This window comes from Lactuca virosa, chromosome 3 (assembly GCF_052849685.1).
Source record: "Lactuca virosa cultivar CGN04683 chromosome 3, Lactuca_virosa_CGN04683_v6, whole genome shotgun sequence".
Taxonomy (NCBI): domain Eukaryota; kingdom Viridiplantae; phylum Streptophyta; class Magnoliopsida; order Asterales; family Asteraceae; genus Lactuca; species Lactuca virosa.
The window spans coordinates 182,206,638-182,232,698 of NC_136428.1; the positions used below are offsets into that span (position 1 = coordinate 182,206,638).

General features: G+C 32.4%; 1 protein-coding gene and 1 long non-coding RNA gene across 3 annotated transcripts; both read right to left on the reverse strand.

Annotated features, from left to right (window-relative positions):
* Positions 1 to 13,571: 13,571 nt before the first annotated feature.
* On the reverse strand, positions 13,572 to 16,071 carry LOC145166857 (uncharacterized). Of its 2 annotated transcripts, XR_013740756.1 has the most exons (3): positions 15,950 to 16,071; positions 14,636 to 14,926; positions 13,572 to 13,915 (listed from the first exon to the last, which is right to left on the reverse strand). It is a non-coding gene; the product is annotated as an uncharacterized LOC145166857 (long non-coding RNA). The 2 variants fall into 2 exon arrangements; XR_013740755.1 differs by having other exon boundaries at positions 14,636 to 16,071.
* A 7,401-nt stretch (positions 16,072 to 23,472) lies between these two features.
* On the reverse strand, positions 23,473 to 24,535 carry LOC145164292 (uncharacterized). Its single transcript, XM_079083015.1, has 4 exons — positions 24,270 to 24,535; positions 24,057 to 24,163; positions 23,830 to 23,971; positions 23,473 to 23,734 (listed from the first exon to the last, which is right to left on the reverse strand). Exons 1-4 carry the CDS (start codon positions 24,533 to 24,535, stop codon positions 23,473 to 23,475), a joined length of 777 nt encoding a protein of 258 aa, XP_078939141.1.
* Positions 24,536 to 26,061: the final 1,526 nt, after the last annotated feature.

The window sequence follows — 26,061 nt, forward strand, 5'->3', positions numbered from 1 at the left end:
ACGAATAGCCTTATCGTTCTTTGTGGTGGACCTGATCAGCGCACAAACAAGTGTACCCGATCTCCTAGTCCTTCACTTGACTCATATATATATCTGAACAAGGAATTAGTCTTAACTTCCCAAAGATGAAAATTCTCATTCATCATACAACACAAGTTGCATGATTCCAAGTTTCTATCCAACTGAAACTTGGGTGATGAGAATCTTTCATTGTTTGGTAAATTATGACACTACCACAAACGAAAGAATCAAATCTATTTTCCAATATTGCTATGAATGGAATCATATAAACAACAATTTTCACAAATGCCATTGTAAGGATACTTAAAATAAATAAAATCAAAAATTTTTCTTTTATTTTAAAAAATTGCGGAAAAACTCATCCTTACAATGCACATAAATATGAAAACTATGTTGTTATCTATTCCTAATCAATCTGTCATAACTCTTAAGCAGCAACTCAAAATTTTGATCATCGAATCATGCGATTGAAATCCATCTATTCACGATCAGAATCAGCTTACTCTTCTTTTAAGTGCCATTTCATTTCTTCGATTCTAAAAGACATCAAAATGCGACCTAGTCACATCATGTATTAAGAATCTCCAAATAGGAACTTAATAGAGTTAGATTGTGGACTTACCTGAAGTAGAGTCAAATTTATTGACTTTTACCAATGCCCCTTCCTTTGGCAATGGACTCTTCAGTAATGGTACACGAGACTGTCTCAAACTTAGCCTTTCTCTTTACCATTTGGTCAACCGAGTTGACTATGGCCAATCCCTTTCCATTAGGAAGAAAAGACTTTTCTGGACTTCCAATGTTTCCATTCTCCGTGTCCATGAAAGTTTGGGAAGTAGATTTTCCAATCAAATTTGCTTTACCAGTGCCCTAAATCAATGCTGATTCAGCAGCAACAAGCAAATAGGTAAGATCATTAAGGGTCATGTCATAGTCTGTTACATAATAGTCCTTAAAGAACTCACTCTGTAACTTAGGAAGTGATTGAAGAACCTAATCAACAGCCAACTTCCTTGAGACTTTGACACCCAACTCTCCCAGCCTGTCAATATGTGACTTCATCTCCAAGATGTGAGTACACATACACTTGCCAATATGGATTGAGTGACCTTGAACTATTCAAGTCTTTAAACTTGTGGGTTAGGGAGAATTATTGGAGGAGATGGAGAAAGCTTGTTCCAAGAGATTTGGGAAGATCATAGTTGTCTGAACTAGACATCTATGTGGGAGAAATTCAAGTTAGTTGATCTAAGTCCATAATATAACACCCAATATGAAATATTAAGGCTAGGACTCAACACAATATTTTATAACTTGGAAGAGAGATTCCGTAATCCAAGCTACAAAATATTTGAAGGTAGGTAAATGACGATTTACCAATTTCCACCACGAAAAACGAAAAATAATTTTAGGTCTTAAGTGAATTGAAACTCATAGATCCTTTGAGATTCATTGAACTTTTCAATGGCATGTTTAAATCTTAATTGTGCCCTCTTAATTTTGTGACTGGGATGCCGGGGATCACAAACAAGGTGTGAATAACCATGCAAATTAACTTAGTACCCTTAATTTTTCTCACCTAATCGATGTGTCGGTTACCCACACGCGCTCCACCAATCTATGATAAACATTAAGTTACCCTTTTCCATTCTTACTAGTCCATGTTAGTGTGCTGGTTACCCACTTACGCTCCACCAACGACTTGGTAAGGTACAAAGTGTAATTTCATGGGTTAGCACCAAATTCACATTTTTCTAAAGTAACTAAGTTTGGGAATTTAATAAGCTTTAGTTACTTTATATTTATCATTATACTTTTAATTAAAGGAGAATTAATGTCCTGTCAAACCCGTTCGACTAACGACCCTCCACCAGTCAAGGAAGCGGTGGGTGAGAGTGGACACCCACTAAACTGCCATTTTATAGGCAGTAACCTTATACCCCATTTATAGACCGACTTTGTGAATGAGGCCTACTAATGGTAAGACTGACTTTGTTCTTATACATATATATAACTATTAACTATTAATATTATAATAGTATAAGGGTTAAATTTTAACTTTTAAAATTCTAAGGGTTTAATTTGGAATTAAAGTATTCATGGGGGGAAACTTTACAAATTCCAAAACTTGAGGGCAATTTTTGAACAATTCAAAAAACTTTTGGTTTCCATAACATATGAGTTTAAAGTAGTTTTAATGAAAAAACTCTTCAAGTTCCATAACTTGAGGACAAGTTATGGAACACTTTAAAACATTTAAAAAATGAGACTCTTAATTTTCATAACTTATGGAAATCATGAGTTTTAAAAATCATAAATGAGACTTTTCATATAACTTGAGGACAAGTTACAAAAACACATATTATGAACAACTTTTAGATCAATTTGGATCGAAAACAAATTATCACATAATTTTTCTAGTAATCTAAACTAACTCATAAGAACAAGATAATTCATATCATCAATGTTCAAGAAATTAGCATAAACATATAAACTAATACAAATATTGAAATTATGACAATTATCTTTTGAATTGGATTAGCATGAACATTACCACATCAAAATGCAGGTTTATAAGTTCAAAACCAGCTTAGGGTAATGTTCCTAGTCCAATTCCAGGCTTAAAAGTCGAAAAAATACACTCTGGAGCACCAACTCGTCGAGTAGCATGCATTTTGTCCTGGACTCGCCGAGTATAGTGATGGACTCGCCGAGTCCAAGTACAAATCTGACCAACTCCCCGAGTTAGTCAGATTTGTACTTGGACTCGACGAGTCCATCAGTATACTCGGCGAGTCCAAGGCAAAATGCATGCTACTCGACGAGTCTGTCAGTGGACTCGGCGAGTCCACTGTCCAGACAGCCAGAAAATCAAATTTTTCAGCAATTTGCATCAAGTATAATTGAAAACAAGCCTTGGCTCTGATACCACTGATGGGTTTTAGTATACTACAACATCCTATGGTGCACATACAATCCTACAAACCTTGGATCTATGTTTTCACTAATTATACATGCAAATGGTTTCCAAGGCATTAAACCTATAACTAGCATGCATTTGACATAAACCATATAAGATACCAGTTATGGTAACATACCTTTCATGTAGCTTGAAGTTTTGATGTATTTGGCGTTAATAGCTTAGCCCCAATAGTGTGGAAGCCTCAAATGAAGTCACAACACATCATGGACAAAGCATGAAACTTGAGAGAGAATTCATACACACCAAAACCGTCCATATTCTCCAAGAATACATTAGTGGTAATTTTGGCTATGAAGTAACATATTTATATGTGGAATTCCAAAGGTCGTGGGTTAACCCAAACCCATACCCATGGGTTTATGATCCATGGTTCATATGGCCCAACTCTTTATGTATCCATACATACACTTGGTCCAACATGGATCATAAGCCCAACACATATAAATATAACTAATTACCATAACTAGTCCCCATAGATTTAATTAGTCTCTTTTGATCACTAAATTAATTCCAAATTAATTCTTGATCAATACTAATTAAAACATATGATTTCATATTAATATATTATAACTTATAACATATTAATAAATCATATATAAATCCTTCTCTCAAGAGTCTATCCTAACAAATTGTCCTGATGATATGCAACCCAAATGGACCATGCTACTCTCGGGTCAAGTACATACCAATAATAGTTATGGGCTTAGACATCTAATCCAATAGAAGATAGATGTCAAAACTGCCTTCCTTATTGGGAAGTTAGCTGAGGATGTTTATATGATCCAACCAGAGGATTTTGTACATGCAACGTTTCCTAATAGAGTGTATAAGCTTGGGAAATCCATTTATGGATTGAAACAAGCATCTCACAGCTGGAATCTTTGCTTCCATGAGAAAGTCAAAGAATTTGGTTTCTCTAGAAGCGAGGATGAGTCATGTGTGTGTATCAAAGCTAGTGGGAGTATAGTACCTTTCCTGGTTTTGTATGTTGATGGCATACTCCTTATAGGAAAGAACATTCTGACCATGCAAGAAGTAAAATCTTGGCCTGGGAAGTGTTTTTCCATAAAGGATCTAGCGGAGGCGGCCTATATTATATGGATAAGACTTCGGAGGGATAGAAAGAAAAGGTTTATTGGTCTTAGTTAGAGTACATACTTGGATAAAATAATAAAGCGTTTTAGTATGGGAAATTCCAAGAAAATGGAACTACCTATTCAGAGTAATGCCAAGTTGAGTAAGACTTAAAGCCCTACTACAGATGAAGAGATAGTTGAGATGAGTCGAGTCCCATATGCTTCAGCTGTAGGTTCGATCATGTATGCTATGACATGTACTCACCCTTATGTGTCTTATGCTTTGAGCATGGTTATCCGATTTCAGGGCAATCCTGGCAATGCTCATTCGATTGCAGTAAAGAACATTCTTAAGTATCTACAAAGGAAGAAGGATATCATTCTAGTCCTTGGTGGTGGTGATACACTAAGAGTAATTGGATATAGTGACGCCAACTTTCAGACAGATCAAGACAACTTTTGTTCTCAGTCAGGTTGGGTGTTTGTTTTAAATGATGGGTCAGTGACTTGGAAAAGTTCCAAGAAGGATACAATGGCTAATTCTACTTGTGAATCAGAGTACATCGCATCGAGTGAGGCATTGAAGGAGGCAGGTTGGTTGAAGAACTTCATCAGTGATCTCGGAGTAGTCCCGACCATTCAAGATCCGTTGGAACTTTACTGTGATAATGAAGGTGCGGTTGTTTTCACCAAAGAACCCAAGGATCGTGGTAGAACCAATCATATCGATAGAAAGTATCATTACATATAACATAGGGTTGAAGAAGGTCATGTTCTGGTGAAGAGAGTATCCCCATAAGATAATCTTGCAGATCCTTTCACGAATGCTCAAAGTAGAATTAAGCATAACCAACATGCTAGGAGTATAGGCTTGAGAGATGATATTAGTTTTAGTAGTTAGTTGATATTTTGAAACTTGTATCAAAATAAATGTAATTGACTTTGGTGATGAAATAATAGAGATTATTTATGAGTATGGTTACTGCTTTTTTCAATTGTTTATTCTTGTGTTTCATTTTGCATGTTTACTTCCTGAATGATTTGATTATTATAAATTCCACAATCGCTCATACTTTTGGAAGTAAGAAGTGAATAAACACTATCATGAATAGATTGTAGATTGTATATACAAATTAGACATTGCAATGGTTCCTACAATATTCATGAGTACGTAGATATTGGAGATTTTGAGTATTGGATAAACCCACGCTCAAATATTACCATATATAGAGATTAGACATTGCAATGGTTGCTACAATATTCATGAGTACGCTACAATATTCATGAGTAAGTAATTATGAGACAATAATATCTTGTATTCTTGAAATGGAGATATATGAGTTGTAATTTAGAAGTTGGTTGTCAATTGGTGTTTCGAAAATGCATCAGTATCGTGATGTTATAAAACGCAGTGTCATGCATGATTTGGTGAGAAAAGGATACAAGCATATGAGTTGAAGTTTATTCGTTCCTTTTTCCCTAACGAGAAAAGCGATATCTTTGGGCCCTCGGTGATTTGGTGTTGCATTATAGTGATGGGCCCAACCATGACTGAATTGATGTGTTCAATTAGTAGTCTTATGAGGTCATTACAAATCAGGATATCGGGAAACAAAATTTTTGACAAACGATTGATTGCAATTCATATCTCATGTCCATATGATATTGATTGATTCCATTTTGTGCATCTTTTAGGGTAGTTTTTATCATCATATTTTGTACATTTGCATGTCATTAGTTTAAATAATGTTCAACTCATGTCTTTTATCAGAATTCCCGTACTACTAGCATTTTTGTGTCGTTTCAGATAAATCAAGTGGAGTGGTATTTTAGGAGCAGCTGGATGTATAAGGAATACAATGGAGTGCTTAAACTGAAGAATCGCGTCCAAATCGAGCAAAAAAACCCAAATCTCCGATCGCATATATGCTTTCTGCGATCGCATAAATGTGACGAAGTTTGGCATGGTCAAACAGAATCATCTGGAAGTCATCTGAAGAAAAATCTCAAAAACTGCGATCATATATATGCCTTCTGCGATCAATTTTTTGTGACGCAACTCTCGAAATTTCAGAAATAGTATCGTACTTCATTTAAGGGAAATTCTGGAAAAAATCTTGATTTCTGTGATCGCATATGCTAAATATGCGATCGCATTTTCAGCTTACTTTCTCCTGAAGCTTTCATCTTAAGTATATGACTACCCGCATAATCAGATTCGAAGGTTGGACGGATCCAGACAACGAAATACTCTTCTGAAGGCGATTTCTGACACTTTTCAGCACTTTCTGAAAATCTGAAGACTGTGAATCATCTCATACATTTAGTTTATCTAGATTAATCTGTTAATGTTTCGCTTTACTAGTTTAGATTCGTTTTTGGCCATGTCTGGCTAAGCTCTAGTTTTCAGTTCTATAATAGACTAGTACTTTTCATGTGATTAGTTTTCAGATCTGGTTTTCATTTTGTTTTTCTATCTAGATTTTTCAATTTTGAGATTAATGAACTTTTTGATTTTAATTCTTGTTAGTCTGATCACTTAACTAGGTATTATCATTCCAGTTAGTCAGTTAATCGAATCCGTAATTGTTCTTGTCAACTAGTAATAAGTAACAAGTATCAGATTGGTTCCATGTTGGGATTTAACTATGGTATAAACTATAAAAATCATATCTTTACACTTCCGAGATTATGAGAAGTATTAGATATTGCTAGAAATTTTACATATATGATAAAGCTTCTTTTCTGATTTAATTAAGAGCATGTTTAACTGAACAGTAAAAAGTTAGGGTTAATTCAAGGAGCTTGTTTTGGTTAACTAAATAAGGTAAAAGAGATTATACTAGAGCTTGTTAGTTTTTCTCAGTACCATCTTAGATAGAACACATTCTGAATAACCAGATCTGGGCTGATTGCATGATTAGGAAAGTCGCAACAGAACTGAATATGTTTTTATTATTGAGTTTTATTTAGTTTTATTTTCACTGCAATTTTTAGCTTATTTATTAATTACAAATCTCCCTTTTTATATTTTCTATTTAAATGGCTAGAATGTGCCTGATACAAAAAGGCATTGACTGTTAGGCTGTGTCCTTGAGGATTCGACCCTACTTCCCTATGCTATCTTTTAGTGCAACCAATAGTGAAATTTTATTCGCTTAATATGCCTGCGATAGCGTGTTAACATATATCCTGTATAACGTAGAAATTTTTAATCACTTATCTTAGAACTGATGTCTGATAAGATCAGACTCTGGAGTTGCTTTGGAAAGCACACTTTGTGGTTTGATTCAAAAGTTATACCTGCAATTGTAGTTATGGACTTATCCAAGTGGGAGACTGATGGATTAGGTGTCTAAGCCAATAACTAAATTGGTATATACTTGAATTAAACTCAAAGTCCTTTTGGGTTACCCTCAAATCTAGTAATTCACTAGAATGACTTTTGGAGAGAGAGACTGATTTAATGATTTATTATATGATTAATAAATAACAATAAATAATTTATTAATATATTATAAGATTAATATATTAATTATAAATCGTATTATTTAATTAATAATTAATTAGAAATTAATCGGATTAATTTTGGGATTAATTGGATTAATTAAAGTGTAAGGACCTAATCTGTAATTGGTCAATAGTTGAACAAGAGAAGAATTCTATAGGATTCTAAGGTAGGCCAAAATTTTGAAGGCTCCTTAGGGTTCTAGATTATTCCATATAAATAATATGGATAATAAGGAAACTAGATAAATACAAAATTTGAAATAATATTATTTTATTTCAAATTAGGGTTATCTAGGATTTTCCTATCAGCTATAAATAGGGCCTTAGCCTTGTGATTTCCGTCCACCTTTAATCCAAGAAGGATTATCGAAAATCATATCCCCTATCCTATCTCGTCAAGTCTTCTAATTGCTTGGTTTTGGGTACTAACCATCAGAGACACGAGATTTCTGGTGCTTGCTTTCTAGAGCTTATTCCAGAAGGATTTTGTTGATTATTTACACTAGTAATCAAAAGGTATGTAAACCCTAATCCCTTTGTGAATTTCGATAACAATAGGGTTTTTAGGGTTCTTTGATGTTCATAGTTTATTGCTATCAATAGAGAAAACTTAGATCCAAATAGTTTGCATGTGAACTTAAGGGTTAAGTTTTTTTTTTCCGTCACATGATTTGAAATATAACCTATAAAACACATCACTTATTTACTCCCAACATCATCAAAAATCTTTTCTCTATGCGTTATTTTACTACTGATAATAAGTGTAGCATTGAATTTGATCCTTTCGGTTTTTCTATGAAGGATCTTAGGACCAAACATACTCTTTTGCAATGTGATAACACAAGAGATATTTATCCGGTGAGTAACTGTCCACCTCAAGCGCTTCTCTCCACCAACTCAACTCTCTGGCATTAACGTCTTGGTTTGTGTCATGCTTGCCAACTTGGGAAGCATACTAGGTTACCTTTTGCTTTGTCGGATTCTACTTGTAATGCTCATTTTCATTTGATTCATTCTAATGTTTGGACATCTCCTATTGCTAGTATTTATGGAATCAAATATTATGCCATTTTCTTGATAATTTTACTAAATTTGTGTGGGTATACTCTTTGAAATATAAATCTGATGTGTTCTTGAAATTTCTTCATTTTAAACAATATGTTACGAATCATTTCAATGCTAATATTAAATATTTTCAATGTGATAGTAGAGGGGAGGGGAATTCAATAATAGTCAATTTCACAACTTATGTGATTCAAACAAAATTCAACTTCTCTTCTCTTGTCCACATACATCTCAACAAAATGGAAAGTCTGAGTGAATGCTCTGTACCATTATTAATATGATTCGTTCTCTCCTGTTTCATGCTCACCTACCCCCCACCCCCACCCCCACTTACTGGGTTGAATCCCTTTACATGGCTGCCCATCTCCTAAATATCCTTCCTTCCACCACCATTAATAATCAATCTCCCCTGCAAAAGTTATTCCATTAAACTCCATCTTACTCTCATTTACGTGTTTTTGGGTGTCTCTGTTATCCTCACATACCTACACCTCACAAACTTTCTCTTAAATCCTCTCCTTCTTTGTTCTTAGATTATCCATCCCAACATCGTGGGTATTGGTTCCTAAACCTTGAAACTCAAAAAATTATTATATCTCATCATGTCACATTTGGCGAATCTATTTTTCCTTTTGGGTCCATGACTCCTACGTCTTCTCCATCCTACGAGTTTCTTGACACTATTGATGAAAATAATCCCATTTATCAAATATTTCGTCAAACTCCAGTCATTCCCGATACTACTCCTTATGCCGAGGGGGTCCCCTATACTTCTGAGTTAGACATGTCAGATACAACTAACATGTATTCTTCACCTTCGACTCCTAACTCTCATCCCTCTGCTGCCCCACATCTACTTACAAACTCAATCTTCATGTTGACACTCATTCTCTGGTGCCCCACATCTACTTACAAGCATTTCAAGATCCCAAATGGCTCAATGCTATGAAGGATGAAATTAATGCTCTGGTCTCAAACTGGACGTGGGTCTTTGTCCCTCATCCCGCTGGTGTAAATATTATTAACTGCATCTAGTTATTTAAGAAGAAAAAACATGCAGATGGCTCATTGGCACGCTACAAGGATCGATTTATAGCTAACAGTCGCATTCAGCAACCCAGCATTAACTATGATGAGACTTTCAGCCCGGTGGTTAAACCCACCATTATTTTCGCAGTCCCATCTCTTGCAGTATCTCACAACTCGCATATTCGCCAACTTGATGTGAAGAATGTGTTTCTTCACGGTGATCTTAGTGAGACTGTATTTATGCACCAACCACCAGGATTTCAAGACCCACAACATCATGATCATGTCTGCTTATTACATCATTCCCTTTATGGCCTTAAGCAGGCTCCCCGAGCATGGTTTCATCGGTTTGCTAAGTTTATTTGCAGGATTAGATTTACTAATAGCCGTTGTGACTCTTCACTATCTATATACAAATAGGGTTCTCAGATTGTGTATCTTCTTTTATATGTGGATGACATAATCTTGACTGCTTCATCTCAGGAGTTACTTCAGCAGGTCATTTTCACCTTGAGCAGGGAATTCTCTATGACTGATCTTGGTGATCTTAATTTTTTCTTAGGTATCAGGTTACTCGAGATCGCCAGGGTATGTTTCTTTTGCAACACAACTATGATTTATAGATTTTGGAACACGCCAATATGTTGAACTGCAAAACTTCTCGTACTCCTACTGATATATATGTGAAGCTTGACCCCTTTGGTATTCAGGTTGCTGATCCTACTTTACATAGAAGCCTTGCAGGTGCTCCTTAATATATGACTTTCACCAACGCCGATATTGCTTACGCTTTTCATCAAGTTTGTATATTTATGTATGACCCCCGTAAGCCCCATTTCACAGATCTTAAGTGTATCCAATGATATATATGAGTCACTGTTGATCACGGACTTCAGATTTATATTTCTCCTACACATGATCTCATCGCATATTCAAATGTTGATTGGGTCGGATGTCCTTCATTTCGACGCTCCACATCTAGTTATTATGTATTCTAAGGACCCAATTTAATTTCCTGGTCTTACAAACAACAAGGCATTATGTCTCGATCCAATGTTGAAGCTGAATACACGGGGGGTTGCTAATGTTGTTTCCGAAACGTGTTGGGTTAGAAATCTTCTTTGTGAACTCCATCAATCTCCTATGCGTGCCATGATTGTTTATTGTGACAGTGCCAATGTTGTTTACCTCTCTTCCAATCTCGTTCAGCATCAGAGAACCAAGCATATTGAGATTGACATAAACTTTGTTCGGGACAAAGTGGCTATGGGTCAAATTCCGGTCGAGTTTGAACATTCGAGATCAGGCTAACGTTCCAACTGCGGGGAACTGTTATTATATATATATTGGTATTATGTATTTTGTTTTTTGAGGCCTAATCTTTTGTGTGTGTTTATATGTATCAGGCCTATCTATAATATATTTGTATTGGTTGTTTAATGAAATGAGGTTTATGGGAAAATACCTACATTAGGAGTATGAAATAGTGAATGATGATCCAACACTCCATTGAACTCTATGGAGTTAAATGCATTATGGATGCCCTAAGTATAAATCCTAAGAATGGAAGAAGAAAACAAGAACTTGATGGGGTGAATGGCATGCGCGATTGATCAAGTTGTACCTGCTAAATACCAATGTTGGTTCTTTCGAACCCCAAACCACTTGAAATTACATAATGGATCAATAATATCTCAAAACAAAAACTTTCAATTAATGGTGTCTAGGAAAATGCATCGATAACGATACATATCAACCATATATAAACAAACAACATACAAAATATTAACTTATAGATTAAGTCACCATCCCTCAGATAACACACACTAAAACAAGCACATATAACATACTCACAACTTCAAGTTAACTGATAGAAGAAAGGCATCACCTTCCATGCCCGAATGACATGACTCTTAGTTTATCATCCCTTTCTTAATCAATTAATCTTAAAACACTGTAATAAAAAAGGTTGTTCTACGCATTCTGTGCACCGGTAAAAAACAAGCTAAAGCCCCCATGTCATCTTCTTATTTTTCTTATTCCTTGGCTACATATTTATAGTGGTTGTGTTACTAGTAGTCATAGATGCTTCTAGTGTCGATGAAGGAGCTGGGTGACCCCTACCAATCTAATTTCGCCACTAGCATCTCCTTTTTCATTTTTAGGATATTTTTCTATCATGTGCATAAGAGTTTAGCACTTTATTGCCACATGTCTTTCTTCATTCTATCTATAGCGGACTTGTTGAGTTGTGTTGAAGCCGATGAGAGGCTTTAATCACAATCTTTTTCCTTAACTCTTGGCGTTTGGAACTTTTAGATAATTGGAAAAGCCAAAATTACCCTCAATCATCTATTTACATTTTTCAACTTGATTAATATTCATAATGTATTAGTTTTTTACTTTTATCCATGATTGATTGATCCAAATGTTAATAAATAGGTTATATGGTTCTATAGATAATATTTCATTTTAAGCAAATATAGTCCTACTTTTTCTTCCCGTACATTTAAGATTGTGACACTTATTATATTTAATAAAATAAATAAATTTTTATTACATTTGTCATCAATTAAAAGTGGTAGGAGAATGGTTAGGAAAAAAAATATAATGATATTTAATTTATATTGAAGCCATCTGCATACATACATACATACATACATACATACATAGACACACACACACACACACATACACACATATATATATATATATATATATATATATATATATATATATATATATATATATATATATATATATATATATATATATATATATTAATGCAAGAAGATGCGCGGACAAGGTTTGAGAACTCAAACCTTGAATTAACTTAAGATCAATGTCTACTTGTAATGAAGATCCAGTCAAGTCTGGTAAACCAGTCTTGTCTCGGAATAGAGATAATCAACAAAGTGCTCAAATATGGAAAAGTAGTAAGTATGAACAATGTAAAGTAATTTAAGAACAAGAAGAATGTAAGAGACAATGATTGACTGAATGATTGTTGATTATAGTGGAAAAAGTGCACACTTATCTATCTTGATACAAGGAAGACAACTCCTTAAATAGTCAAGGAATGACTAAAAGAAAAATCTGATAAAGTGTGCATAGACTGAGAGACTTCTGAAGATCAATAGACTGACACAACCATTGTTATTGGTATTGTTTCTTCTACTATACTAGAAAACAATAAGAACAATATAAAATGGTACTTGCAATAATTAAATGCATTACAGACTCAAAATACTTCTAACTAACATAGATCTCGGACAAGTCTTCATCTCGGATTGTATAATGATCACTTTTTCATGTTCCAACAATATATACATATATATATATATATATATATATATATATATATATATATATATATATATATATATATATATATATATATATATATATATATATATATATATATATATATATATATATAGTTAGGTTATAATGTGGATGACATATATTGTATAGTCGTAAAGATAATTCTGGACCAGTGGATGAAAAAAAAATGAATACTATGATATGAGGGTCTTTGATATTACAATGGAATAACATGTACCATAAAATCACACAAATTTCATCATAAGGGTATTTTAATCCATTAAACGAGATTTATAAAAGGAAAATTTTGGATTTTAAGGGATAATTAATTCTTTTAATTCTAAAAATATGAATTTTAAATTAAGTTTCTTAATTTCGGATATTCTGACATAATATATTTTGTTTATGAGTATGGTGTGCATTCTTAAGGAATATGCTTATGAATATGAAATCAAGGTTTTGTTCTTAAAAAAATTCATTATGGTATAATGTAATACACAAACATTCTTTAACTAATAACATATCAAATAATTAAATTTTGTGAACTAATCTAAATTAAAATATTGAAAACCCATAAAAATATTAATGATTTTATTTTGCATTCTAGAAGAATAAAATACAAAAACCATTCATGAAGTAACATACCTAAACAAAAATAAGATACATTAACATTCAAATGACATTCTTGAATATTAATGCCTTTCTTTGACTATCATGTAAAAACTATTACAATATGTTTTATTCTAAGAGAATATGACCATGCATTCTTAAGGAATATATTGATGTATAATGAAAGATTATGTTGATGATGCAATCCCGATGTTCATCACCCCTGATTCCAAACATGCAATGTCATTCCATCGGTGAAACCATTCTCATACGCCTGATTCCAAAAATCTCATACACCCTATTCCAAAATAGCAATTCGCATTCAAAATAAACAAATAATCATTTTATTGTGGATTACCAACTAAAAAAATGAATTGTCAAATTTCAGAATATCAAAAATACTATGAACAGTCGTCACAATGATCAAAACCTTTTTGAAAATCAAAGTAAAATTGATCAAAATCTCCATAAACGATATATGCTCAAAGAATAAAGTTTTTGTCATCATTTTTTTATATAAAAAGAACAATCGAATTAATGAAAAAGAAAAGTTATTACGAAAGACAGATACATATAGCATATGATTCAAGAATAAATCTCAGTTTTAAAACTGTGATCGAATTTTGACCTTTAAATCTCAAAATGAACCATATTCTCATAATGGATAAAAATGGTTTGCCCTACTGAATTGTTCAAACCAAAATAATCAACTCTATATATAAAAATAATCAAGGCACTCCACTATGATTTAGCCTTAAAAAGTATAGTAATGAAATTTAATATAACTTTATCAAAAATTAAACAAATTTTATAAATTTAACCAAACAAATTAAAATTCAAGAAAATCCTAGATAATTGCAAAACACAAATTAAAGACGATTGCGAAAAAAAAAGATGAAACTTTTAATCGTAGTTGTTCACACTCAAATTGAATTCTAAAAAAATGAAACTTTAAACCTTTTTTGTTAACGGCAAAGCACAAACTAAAAAAAATAATAATAAAAAATAACAAATTTACCCGGTTACAAGATTAAGGCAAAGAAACTTGAGTGTCGATTGGAGTGAATGGCATGTGATTTCACCCGCTTTTTATCACACTACGTCGATTGGATTGAACAACCGTGTATATATGAAATTGAGATTGCGTAGAAGAAGATGACCGACATCAGGTGGAGGCAAGGCGGAATCTGGTATTCTGGCATACTGTTGGTTGATGCTAGTGGAAGCTGTAAAGTGGACGGTGGGTTACCCTCAGTGACGGTGCTTTAAGTTTTGATTTAGGGGGCCGAAAGTATAATGTGTATAAAAACTGGAAAACAGGGAGGAAGGGGGGCAAAGTCAAATTTTATAGTTTTAGGCTATATGTAAAAATTTTAATACCTAAAGAAGCTCCGTTAATGGTTGTGCTCGTCCGATTAATTTTGTTGTTATAGGGTTATGAAACTAATATCCTAATTTACAGGGATATTAATTGATTTTATTTTTCATAACATAAATAATTATAATAATAGTACAATTATACCCATATATTATTTAATAATGATAATGATTTTAATTTTTCTTGAAATCTGATTGGTTTCTACGAAGTCCACATATAAACCTACCTCTCTCTCTCTCTCTCTCTCTCTCTCTATATATATATATATATATATATATATATATATATATATATATATATATATATATGTGTGTGTGTGTGTCTTAATTAATGCATACAGTGAGTAAGAGCCGAAGGAAATAAAGGGTAATGACAGAAGTATAGAGAGCACGAAGGAGTGAACAGTGATTTCACGCGATTCATTCTTCTTTGTGCTCTCTATCTTCTGTCAACATCCGTAATTGTCTCCGCCTCTGAGTGACTACATAGAGATGGAGGAAAAAGCTTAATTTGATAACCACTTATATTTTAAAGATGTTAAAGCTAAATATGTGAATTTCAAATGACCAACTTGTATTTTGAGAAACAGGCAATGATGTAAATACAATATACAGAAAACCATAATGTTCAACCTTAACTATATGAGATCTATCGTAGTATATCTATATTCTTACAATTATGCATGTGTTTTCAAGTATCCATCTTGATGGTATGTATTAATTCATCTGATGGTCGTCACAACATGGATGCTGTCAAGTTCAATTCCCTTTTTTTTACTTGTTCAATAGAAAATACTATGTAGACTTGTGTAAGCATGTAAATACGAAAGCATGTGTCCAAAGAAGCGCAAACTAGAAAAGAGACAACAAAAGAAGAGATGGAACTACAAAGAACAAAAATGACCATTAAAGATAAAACGTGCAAAAAGAGATGAGGTGTATATTAAGTAATTACGGTATTTGATTAGTTGCTCTTTGAATTCTTCGACTACTATACCATTGCTAGATCCCTTCCACCATGGTGCTACTTCTCTCCACCCACAACTAGCTAGAGAGCAAAGAGGAAGGAAGAAAGAGATGAAGTTTAAATTTAATGAATAAGAAGACCGTATGTGCCTCTATATATAGCAAAATTTCTCTCTTTTTGGATGAACAAAAAAAAACAAAACTTTTAAGTACAATGTGAGGTAGGACTAGTACTTTGGAGATGTCTAGGCTCGAACTGAAATAGATCATTTATGACGTATTAATAACAAGTGTCAATCTCACAACCAATTGATATAGTCAATAAACTTTTGGTTATAACCACTTTGAACCAAATATAGAATCTGTACAATACAGTTATCCCTATTTTGCATCTAGCCATTGAAGCTATGAATATGATCACCAATCATATATTTTCGACTAAAGTAACCATAACATAATATATGTCTTTGCTCCTAGCACTTATATTGATTAAACAATAAATTATCAAGTTATATAACATGTTATATATGTATAACATATTCAAAACTGACAATTAAGAAAAATCTCTTTTATGTCTGGTAGTAATTAAGTAACTAAAAAATATCTATGTAGTTTTCTAAGGAAGATCTTAACTAGAGGTTCCCTTTTTTGTATCCCCCCTACAGAAGGCAGTGACATCTTACCAATGGCTTCAATGGATGATCATATAACACACACAGACACACTAGAAAGGAGCATTTGCAGAATGAAATGTTAGTATTTTCTATGATTTTAAAGTTTTTTTTAATCTTTTGTTCATTTTAGTTAATGTTTCGAGTTCCTGGTAGGAAACATATGATAGCAAAAAGGTGAATCAATTAATCACATACACTTTATATAAACAACAATATTCCAATCTCATCACCATTCCACCCGTCAATCCCCCATGTTTTCACCCTCTTCACAACCTTTCTCTTTCTACTATCTTCTAAGAATCTAGTTCAAGATTAGCGAATCCAACCCCAGAAAAGGATGGCAATTTGTATAAAGAACGGAAAGAAAATTATTTGATTCCTTTTGAAATCGTGAACAAGTTGATCTTGATCTGATAATTTTGTATCTATCTTGCATAAGTATCAGGAATGAAGTGATTCTCGAACTTTACACATTACAACTTACGTCTAAATTTTAAGCATATTTATAACCGTGTATTTCAATATTAATTTTAGTAAGCCATCCACAATTCATTGAGCTCCACAGAATTTAATAAATTGTCACATCATTTTTTACATTCCAAACAATTTTATCCATTTTTTCCTATAAGCATTGAACTGTACAAACTTGAATAGAAAGTTACAAATACTAATTTATAGTATATATTTAAGATTAAAAAAGTTTTCTTTTTTCCATTGAAGACATCAATAACCATTGAACTCCAAATCTATTGAATCCCAAGATGACATCTCACTATAGTAGAGTTTCATCAATTAAATAACAATTAGGTTTGCCACCTTATTTAACCCTCTCATTAAACTCACCACTATGGATGCTCTAATGATAATTTTTCTTAGGTGACTAAAAGGCTCTTGGCCTTGTTGTATCACGTGTAGGAAAGATGCCACTAGCTACAAATAAAAAACAAAGATTTATAAATACGACTAAATAAGAATGTCATTTAAGCTGTTTTAAAAAAGAAAGTAGTGCAATGGGGAATAAAAATTGTGGCCATAAACACGTAAGGATCTATAAACGGTCAATAGTGGGATAAGGGACATTTATGGAATTTTTTATCCCTTCTCATTGCAGCCTTTCATTGGTAGAATATGAAACTTTCCCCTTTTGGACGTGTAGTATCCCTTTATCTCTTTTCACAAAATTAGGCTATACCTTTCACATATAATCTTTTTCATTTTATGCACAAAATTTTATAAAAATTTATATTCAAAATTAGCTAGTCATATTAATACTTCACCAATTTATAACTTTTATTTATTTTCTATGTCCCTAGATTCAGTATTTACCATCCTTTTCTTGATTAATGTTATATATATATATATATATATATATATATATATATATATATATATATATATATATATATATATATATATATATAATTTCCATAAGACTTTAGAAGGTATTGTTGGTGTTTTGTATTACAAATAGGTATTTAAGTGTAATAGATTAATTTGTTTACCAAATATAATCTTGATAAACATTAAACAAGTAAGCGTGGTGCAGAGTGGATATTTGCATGAGTTTATTCAAGATTCAAAATAAACTGTTATTTACGGGCGAAGCCCCTGAATGAACAGGGGTACGAGGGCAACACCCCTGGAAGCGGGGTCCAAGGGCGGCAGCCCCTACCAGGGTCCAAGGGGCAGAGCCCCTAGCTATGTTAAAAATGCATCAGAAATCCAAATTTTGAATAATTGACCTGATTTTTTACTTTGTCTATACCCTTATAGAAAACTCGATTTGGTGACAGTTTTTGACTGTTGCAAACTGCCTTGTGGCGGTTTGGACAATATTAGGATATTAAACTGATTGTGACAGTTTTCAAACAAAGATCTAGATAATCTGTTTTTTTTTTTTTTTTTTTGTCATATCTTCTTGGTACATACGAAAATAATAACCTCTCATTCTATGTTCTTCTTCTCTCATATTCTGAGTCTTATCCAATTGAAAATTGGAGATTACCACTCAAATACTTCAATCTGAAAGTGTAATCACGATTCTCAGAATTCCAATCTGCTATTTCTTACCCTAAAATTCCAACAGGTATATGTCTTGATATTTTGATTTTTAATGTGTTCGACATTTGAGTATCACAAAGTAGTCGGGTTTTGTTTGAATCATTTCGCACTAAAATCCATTTTATATTATGATTAAAAAAGATGGTTTTATAAATCACAAGATTTTATTTCTTTAAAAGATTCTATAAATCTTTCCATTAACAGTATGATTTTAAGTCTTATGTCATCATATCTTTAGGGTTAAAAGAAAAGGGTTTCTATATATTGTGCCTGGAATTTTGTCGGAAGAAGATAAAGATGGAGGAGGTAGCACCGATACATTCATGAACGTCATTCCTTGGTTTGTGTTACCGCAAAAGATGCAGGTTGAGTGGGTTAGGAAACTTGGTGCTTCCACGCACTCTATCTTCTCTCCATTTATACAATTTGCATTTAAACTTATATTGAAGGTATGAAATTGGAGGGGTGGATTTATAGGTGTTGTCGACAGGAAGGATTAAAGTAAAACGAGATATCAAAATTGATGTGACACCTAGGTGCCATTTTGGTCGAAAGGGATAAGAATACATACTTCATCCACATACCCTTATTGCATATGCTCGTTGATGGATTCCAACATCGCACTCGGCCTATATACTTCCCTTTGTTGTCATATATATATATATATATATATATATATATATATATATATATATATATATATATATATATATATATATATATAGGCTTAGGTTATTCTATTTAAACTAATTATTGTGTTATTGTATGCATCAATATAGGCCAATCATTTTACTTATTTTAAGAAAGTGATTTACCTATATTATTAAATAAAAGAAAAATAGAATAATGTCATTTAATTAAAAGAAGGGTAATATTGTACATTTGCATTGCCTTAAAATTAGGAAACCGAAATTTAAAAAAAGAAATTTACAGATTTTAATGGATCTTTGATTATCTTAATTTTTGAATTTTAATTTTTTTTAAATTAATTTAATTTAAATAATTCTAATATAATTTTTAATCATATCCGGTTTTATTCTGACAGAATGACATTCTTTTTATAATGATATTCTATGAAAATACAAGCCATAAACTAATAAAGAGTCTTACTTCTTGCAAAATAAACAAATTTTTAGATACAAGTTAAATTTTTTCTATTACATCCTTGAAAAAATAAAAAACTTTATATTTTATTCTATAATAATGAAACACTCCCTAATAACAAACAAATATAATATGTAGATTATTCTATTGGAATATACTATTACATATACTCTTATCATTCTATTATAGATTAATCTAACAGAATATGACAATGAGTAGTGCATTTTTGTGGAAGATCGGTGACCATTGAGGATTGTTCATGTCTATCCCACACACATTCATCCAACCTTCGGGCCATTGATCATCATGTACTTCATTCATTCTATGAGAATATCTGTCATGAAATTGAATTATGTAAGAATAAAACTATGTGAGAATGTTTTTATACACCAAAAATAAAACAAATTTTAGTAATTCTAAGAGAACTCATACTACATGTTAAAATCAAGTAACACAAATAACAAACTCATATATTATTTTGTGTTCTTCAAGAATTTGAACATCAAGTTCTCTTTCAGGCATTTCTACAAACACCTGGTGTGCAATATTCTCATAGAATTATTTTTGTGTTCTTCCATATGTTACCTTTGCTACTGGTAGTAAGGTCAACTGCTTCAGTCTAAAAACCTAATAAGAGTTTTTGGTTCACTTCCTAGAGCATAATTTCAAGCTTCTATTCTTCCCAACTATTTTTAGACCATTCAAAGACTCAAACAACATCTTCAATAGACTAATGATAACTATCATTCCTTGTAGAACAATAGCAGGGAACTAAGAACATAGTGACTTTCCAGCTCCAGCTGGGAAAATCACCATACTTGATTTCCCAGAAAGCATAAATGTAATGACTTCCAAATTTCAATAACCTGATTAGATTCACATTCATCTTCCTCCAATGGAAAACCTTCTTGTTCACATAAACACTGCTCCTCTTCTAAATCTGCAGGCCATTCAAAGTCTCCTAGGAAACGAAACAAAAAAAAGAAAGACCAATTAGATTTTCATCAGAGTACAACCAAAAAAACAAAAACTTTGTAAAGTAAAGAACATAGCAGGCCTGGATGCGGAAGATTGCGTCTAATACCTTAACCATCGCGTTAATGGGTTCCACCGGAAACCCTAAACACCAACAAATTCAAATAAAAATTAATATATTTGAAGCAATGAATCAATACATATGTACCAACATACAAAGAGCGATATAGGGGTGTGTAATCGATTGGAAGAAAAAAGGAGTTGTGATTGGGGGTGGTGTCGATCGGAATTAAGAACCTACCACCGATTTCAAGAAGATAGGAAGAACCATGCGATCGATTGGAGAAGAGGGGAGAAAAAAATCTGGGAATGTGCACACAGATCCCAGTTCAAGAAGTTGTGATTGAAGAGGGGAGAACCGAGAGAAATTGAAACTGAGAGAAGAACGAAATGTTATATCTTTTCAAATTAGTAATCCTTATATATCGATTGCCCATATTTGCCCGATGCTTCTCCCCGATCTGTTAGTCAGGTGATGAACACGGGGAAATAAAGCCCTTCTTTTTGTTTCAGTTGATTCTTTTTTTATGGAAGACATCGGCTGTATATAAGAAAAGAAATTAGGTTAAAATTGAATGCTAGCAAGATTATATGGATTATTTGTGGAATCTAATTATCAAATTACTAAAATACCCTTGTTTATTTATTTAATTTTTTAATTTTTTATTTAATTTTAATTGGTCCACATTTATGCATACAATAACACAATATTTAGTTTAAACAATTGAACCTAGCTCTCTCTCTCTCTCTCTCTCTCTCTCTCTATATATATATATATATATATATATATATATATATATATATATATGTACCTCTTAAATTTCAAAAAATGTTCAATATGCTTTATAATATAGGTAAGTTATATATATATATATATATATATATATATATATATATATATATAACTTACCTATATTATAAAGCATATTGAACATTTTTTGAAATTTAAGAGGTACATGCTTGAAAACTTAATGTACAAATTTGTTATGCACAAACTGCTCATCTTTATATGAACAAAAAGTAATTATGGTAAATAATAGTCACCGAAAATATTTAAGGAACGAAATATCAATTAAATTTTGTTTCTTTTTTAACGTGGATAGAAGATTATACTAAAAAGTAAAAAAAATATGAGATATGTTATCGTTTCACATTACTATCACTTTATTCACCAGAGTTCACGATTTCACGTTCTTTTAATATATTTTAGCTTCGGTTTTACTCTTTTAGTTTATTTTCCTTTCTTTATTCATGTTTCATATCGATACTTTATAGGAAGGAATTCATGTGGTTTTCCAGGGATGTTTTTGGTTTTAGTGGTGCGATTATCACATAATGGTGGGTTTCTATATCCCTGCTTTTCTATTAATTATTTCTATCATAACTATGCATTCTTTTTATTCTTGATCTTCTATATATCTATGTATATGGTAAAGTTTTGACATGAAAAAAAATGTGCATTTATTATATTCTCCAAAGTATTACTAGAGAGCTATTAAGGATCGTTCATCCATCCAACTTTTTGATGGGTTGGTTGGTTCAAGTTCCGCAAGAACAAGGCTCTATGTCAATGAAGCTTTCCAAAGTTTGATCTCTTTTTCTTTATAAAATATAATTATTCTTCGTTGATACATTTAAATCTATGTATTTTTTAAAAGCTTATTTTTTCAGATTGAAAATCACTTTCCGAACCATCTCAAGTGGTTTCTTCCTCTAGATAACAAATTTACTTATGACAACTTTGTTAAGTACTACATGACAAAACAAGATGAATTATGCTTAGTGTGTAGACTAATGGTAATTGGACAAAAATACATTTTCTTTTGTTATGCCCATTTCTTTCTATCTCTCATTGTTCTAAGAGATATGATTTCCCTCATCATCCTTATTATTGAAAATAGTCCAAGATAGTTTGTCAAAGGTGAAACTTTCAAAACATTCTCTGAAAAAGTTTTGATTATTTGAATTTTTATTTTATAATTCATTTTTAATCATCTTCTTAGGACTCAACGTGAAGAAACGATTTGTATTATCTCAGCTTGGCCATGATGTTTGTCCAAAGGTCGGACATGAAATTTTCTAACATATCAACCAAAAAATTTATAGCCATTGAAACACAATCAAATAACATTTTCTGAACAAAAAAAAACCATTCATTGAAACAATCATAATTGTTGGCGGCCGTTTTGCGCGGGTGGACACCTAGTGTGTGTGTGTGTGTGTGTGTATATATATATATATATATATATATATATATATATATCAAGTTTGCAAAAATCGCTCGACGGTAGCTCGGCGGTGGACTACGGTTAAGGGATTAATCGGCTAGGCGGAGATTAATCGGGGACCATTAATTATTAAGAAATTATTCAAAAATCAATAAATCTAAATTTAATCCTAATATTATAAGTAAATAAGCATAAAAGTTTAATAACAAGTTTAAGCACAACAAATTATCATCCAAAACAAACATAAAAGGTTAATAATAAGTTCATCAAACACCAAATCATCATCCAACAAGTTCATAATAAGTTTAAATAGCACAAAAATAAAATATATTATCTTCTAATCTTCTCCACACACTTCCATTATTTGAACCCCATCCGACTCATATTCGTCTTCTTCTAACACTTGCTCCTCACTCTCGGACTAAAAAATCTTCATCGGAAAGTTCCCTCGTTCTTCGACTTTCTCGGGGTGCTTGATTATCATCGATTCCTTGATCTTCATTAACCGTTTCGGGGTCTACTTCATCTACATCAACAATCCATTCTTGAGCCGAGAGTGAATGATTTTCTAATAGCACCTTCATATTTCTATCTTTTCGCTTATGGATTTTTTCCATTAAATTAGCATTGAATTGATCATAAACAAGATTGTTCAATTTGCTTGCCTCCAATCTATTTCGTTTTTTTGTATGTACTTAGAAATGTAAACACAACAAAGAGTTGAAATGTGCTTAATATTTAAATTTTATAAAATATAAATTTAATACTTTATATTACTAACCCCTTCAAACGTGCTCCAATTCCTTTCACAACCCGATGAACTACTAGTCAAAGAAAGAATCCTCATTGCAATCTTTGTCAAATGAGGAGTTGTGCCACCAAATAGTACCCACCAACTAGCTACAATTTCTTAAACAAAAAGCACATTATTAATCGATAAATATCAAAATTTTATAAAATACTAAAATGGATAACTAAAAGTAAAACGAATTACCCTGATCAAACTCGACATCATTCACCTTACAATTTTTAATTGCAAGATCGCAACAAAATCTATCAACTTTTTTCTTGTACTTTGGCAAGTCAGTTGTTACAACTTGCCTTTGCATCTCAGAATTATCACAAAGTAATGTATCAAAAAAAATCAAGAACCGCATTCATTATATCGTGATCATATTGGAGTTGTGGATCCTTATAATGATTTTACGGATTTAAAAGATAAGACGTTAAATGTAAACTTGAATCTAGACGACCTTTCATCTTTTTGTTTATGATATCTATAATAGGCTTGTATGCTTTCTCGTTACCACCCAATGATGTGATAATTTTTTCTTTAGCAAATTTAATCTCCCCGTAAACAAAACCCATTGAGGGCTTCCAATCTGCGTCAACCATTCGAAGTACTTTCACCAAAGGGGAGAACACCTTTAAACATTGTGCCACACTTGACCAAAATTGGACACTTGACACCATTTTATATGAGGCAATCCCTTTAGGCGTACCAGAAAATTTACATTCCTCCCATTCGGTGCTAGAGAACATATGTCTTAGTTGCTCCTTTTTTTCGGCCAAACTTTGTAAAGTTAGAAAGGCGGAAGCAAATCTCCTGACTCCCGGTCAGATAATTTCTCTTTTGTTGGTGTAACGTCTCATCATTGCCAAGGTTTTGCGGTGAGCGTAAATGAAGATGGTTAGTTTCTTTGCTTGATCTAGGATTTTCTTAAACCTTGGGAGTGCACTGATACCGTGAAGAAATAAACATGATTAAATAACAAATTATAGTATAAAATTAAACATTTTAAAACAAAATAAAGTAATAAAGTAATAAATACAATTAATAAACAAAATAATGTAAGTACCTTCACGCATAACCTTGGGAGTGCAACTTTGCCGCCCCCATGTTATTCGTGGCATTATCGGTCACAACTTGAACAATATGCTTATGACCAACTTGTTGAATGCAAGACTACACATATTCGTATATTTTTTGGCTTGTATGTGCTTCGTTGGAACATTCTTTTGAAGATAAAAAAACAGCACCAATCTTCGAATTAACACATAAATTCATAATGCTCCTTCTCTTTCGATCAGACCAAGCATCTGTCATAATTGAGCATTCATCCTCTTTCCATTCTTGTTCATTTTTTTTCAACAAGTTTTTTGTTCTTTCAACCTCATGCTTTAGAAGTGTGTCACTCAAAGCATATCCAGTAGGAGGTGGAAGCCCGATTCCAAATTGGCCAACAACCTCCAACATCATTTTGAAGCTATCCCTTTCAAAGGCATGAAAAGGAATTGCGCTTTCATATGGCCACCTACTAATGTATTTATGGACCGTGAATATTCTTTCTTTTCGGTCAATATTGTTAAGATCAACATTTTTTCCCTTTCTCGCATTCAAGCCTTCTTCGTGGTTTATTACGTTTGCGTAGCCATCCATGGGGCCTATAACATTTGGTGCTTTCAACCCCAAAGAAGCTTCTACTCCATCCACGCTGTCATGAAATTCTTGTCTCACCTCAAATCTTAAGGCTTCATCTTGTGAATGTTTAGCTTTCTTTTTTCAACTTCTCTTCATTAATATAATTTCGACGTTTCAATTAATCATCATTTGTAGAACTTGGACATGAAGATACATTCCCCTTCACATGAGCAATATGTTGTTTCATTCTACTAATCCCTCCGCCAAACACTTTTCCACACAATTTACATTTCAATCTATCCAAATTGATTTTATCCGGGATAAAACCATATTCCCAACCAACATCATCCGAATTCCGTTTATGTCTATCGGTGGCGGTTGATTCCACAGACGGTGTAGTCGAAGCATTAGAAGTCATTGATTGTCAGCTTTTAAATCATCACATTAACACATTAAAAAAAATTAACAGATTCATGTTTAATAGATTTCAACAAATGCACAACATATTTATACTTAAACATATTCCAAAAAAAAAAAAAAACTTAACAGATTCATACTTAACAGATTTAAATAAATC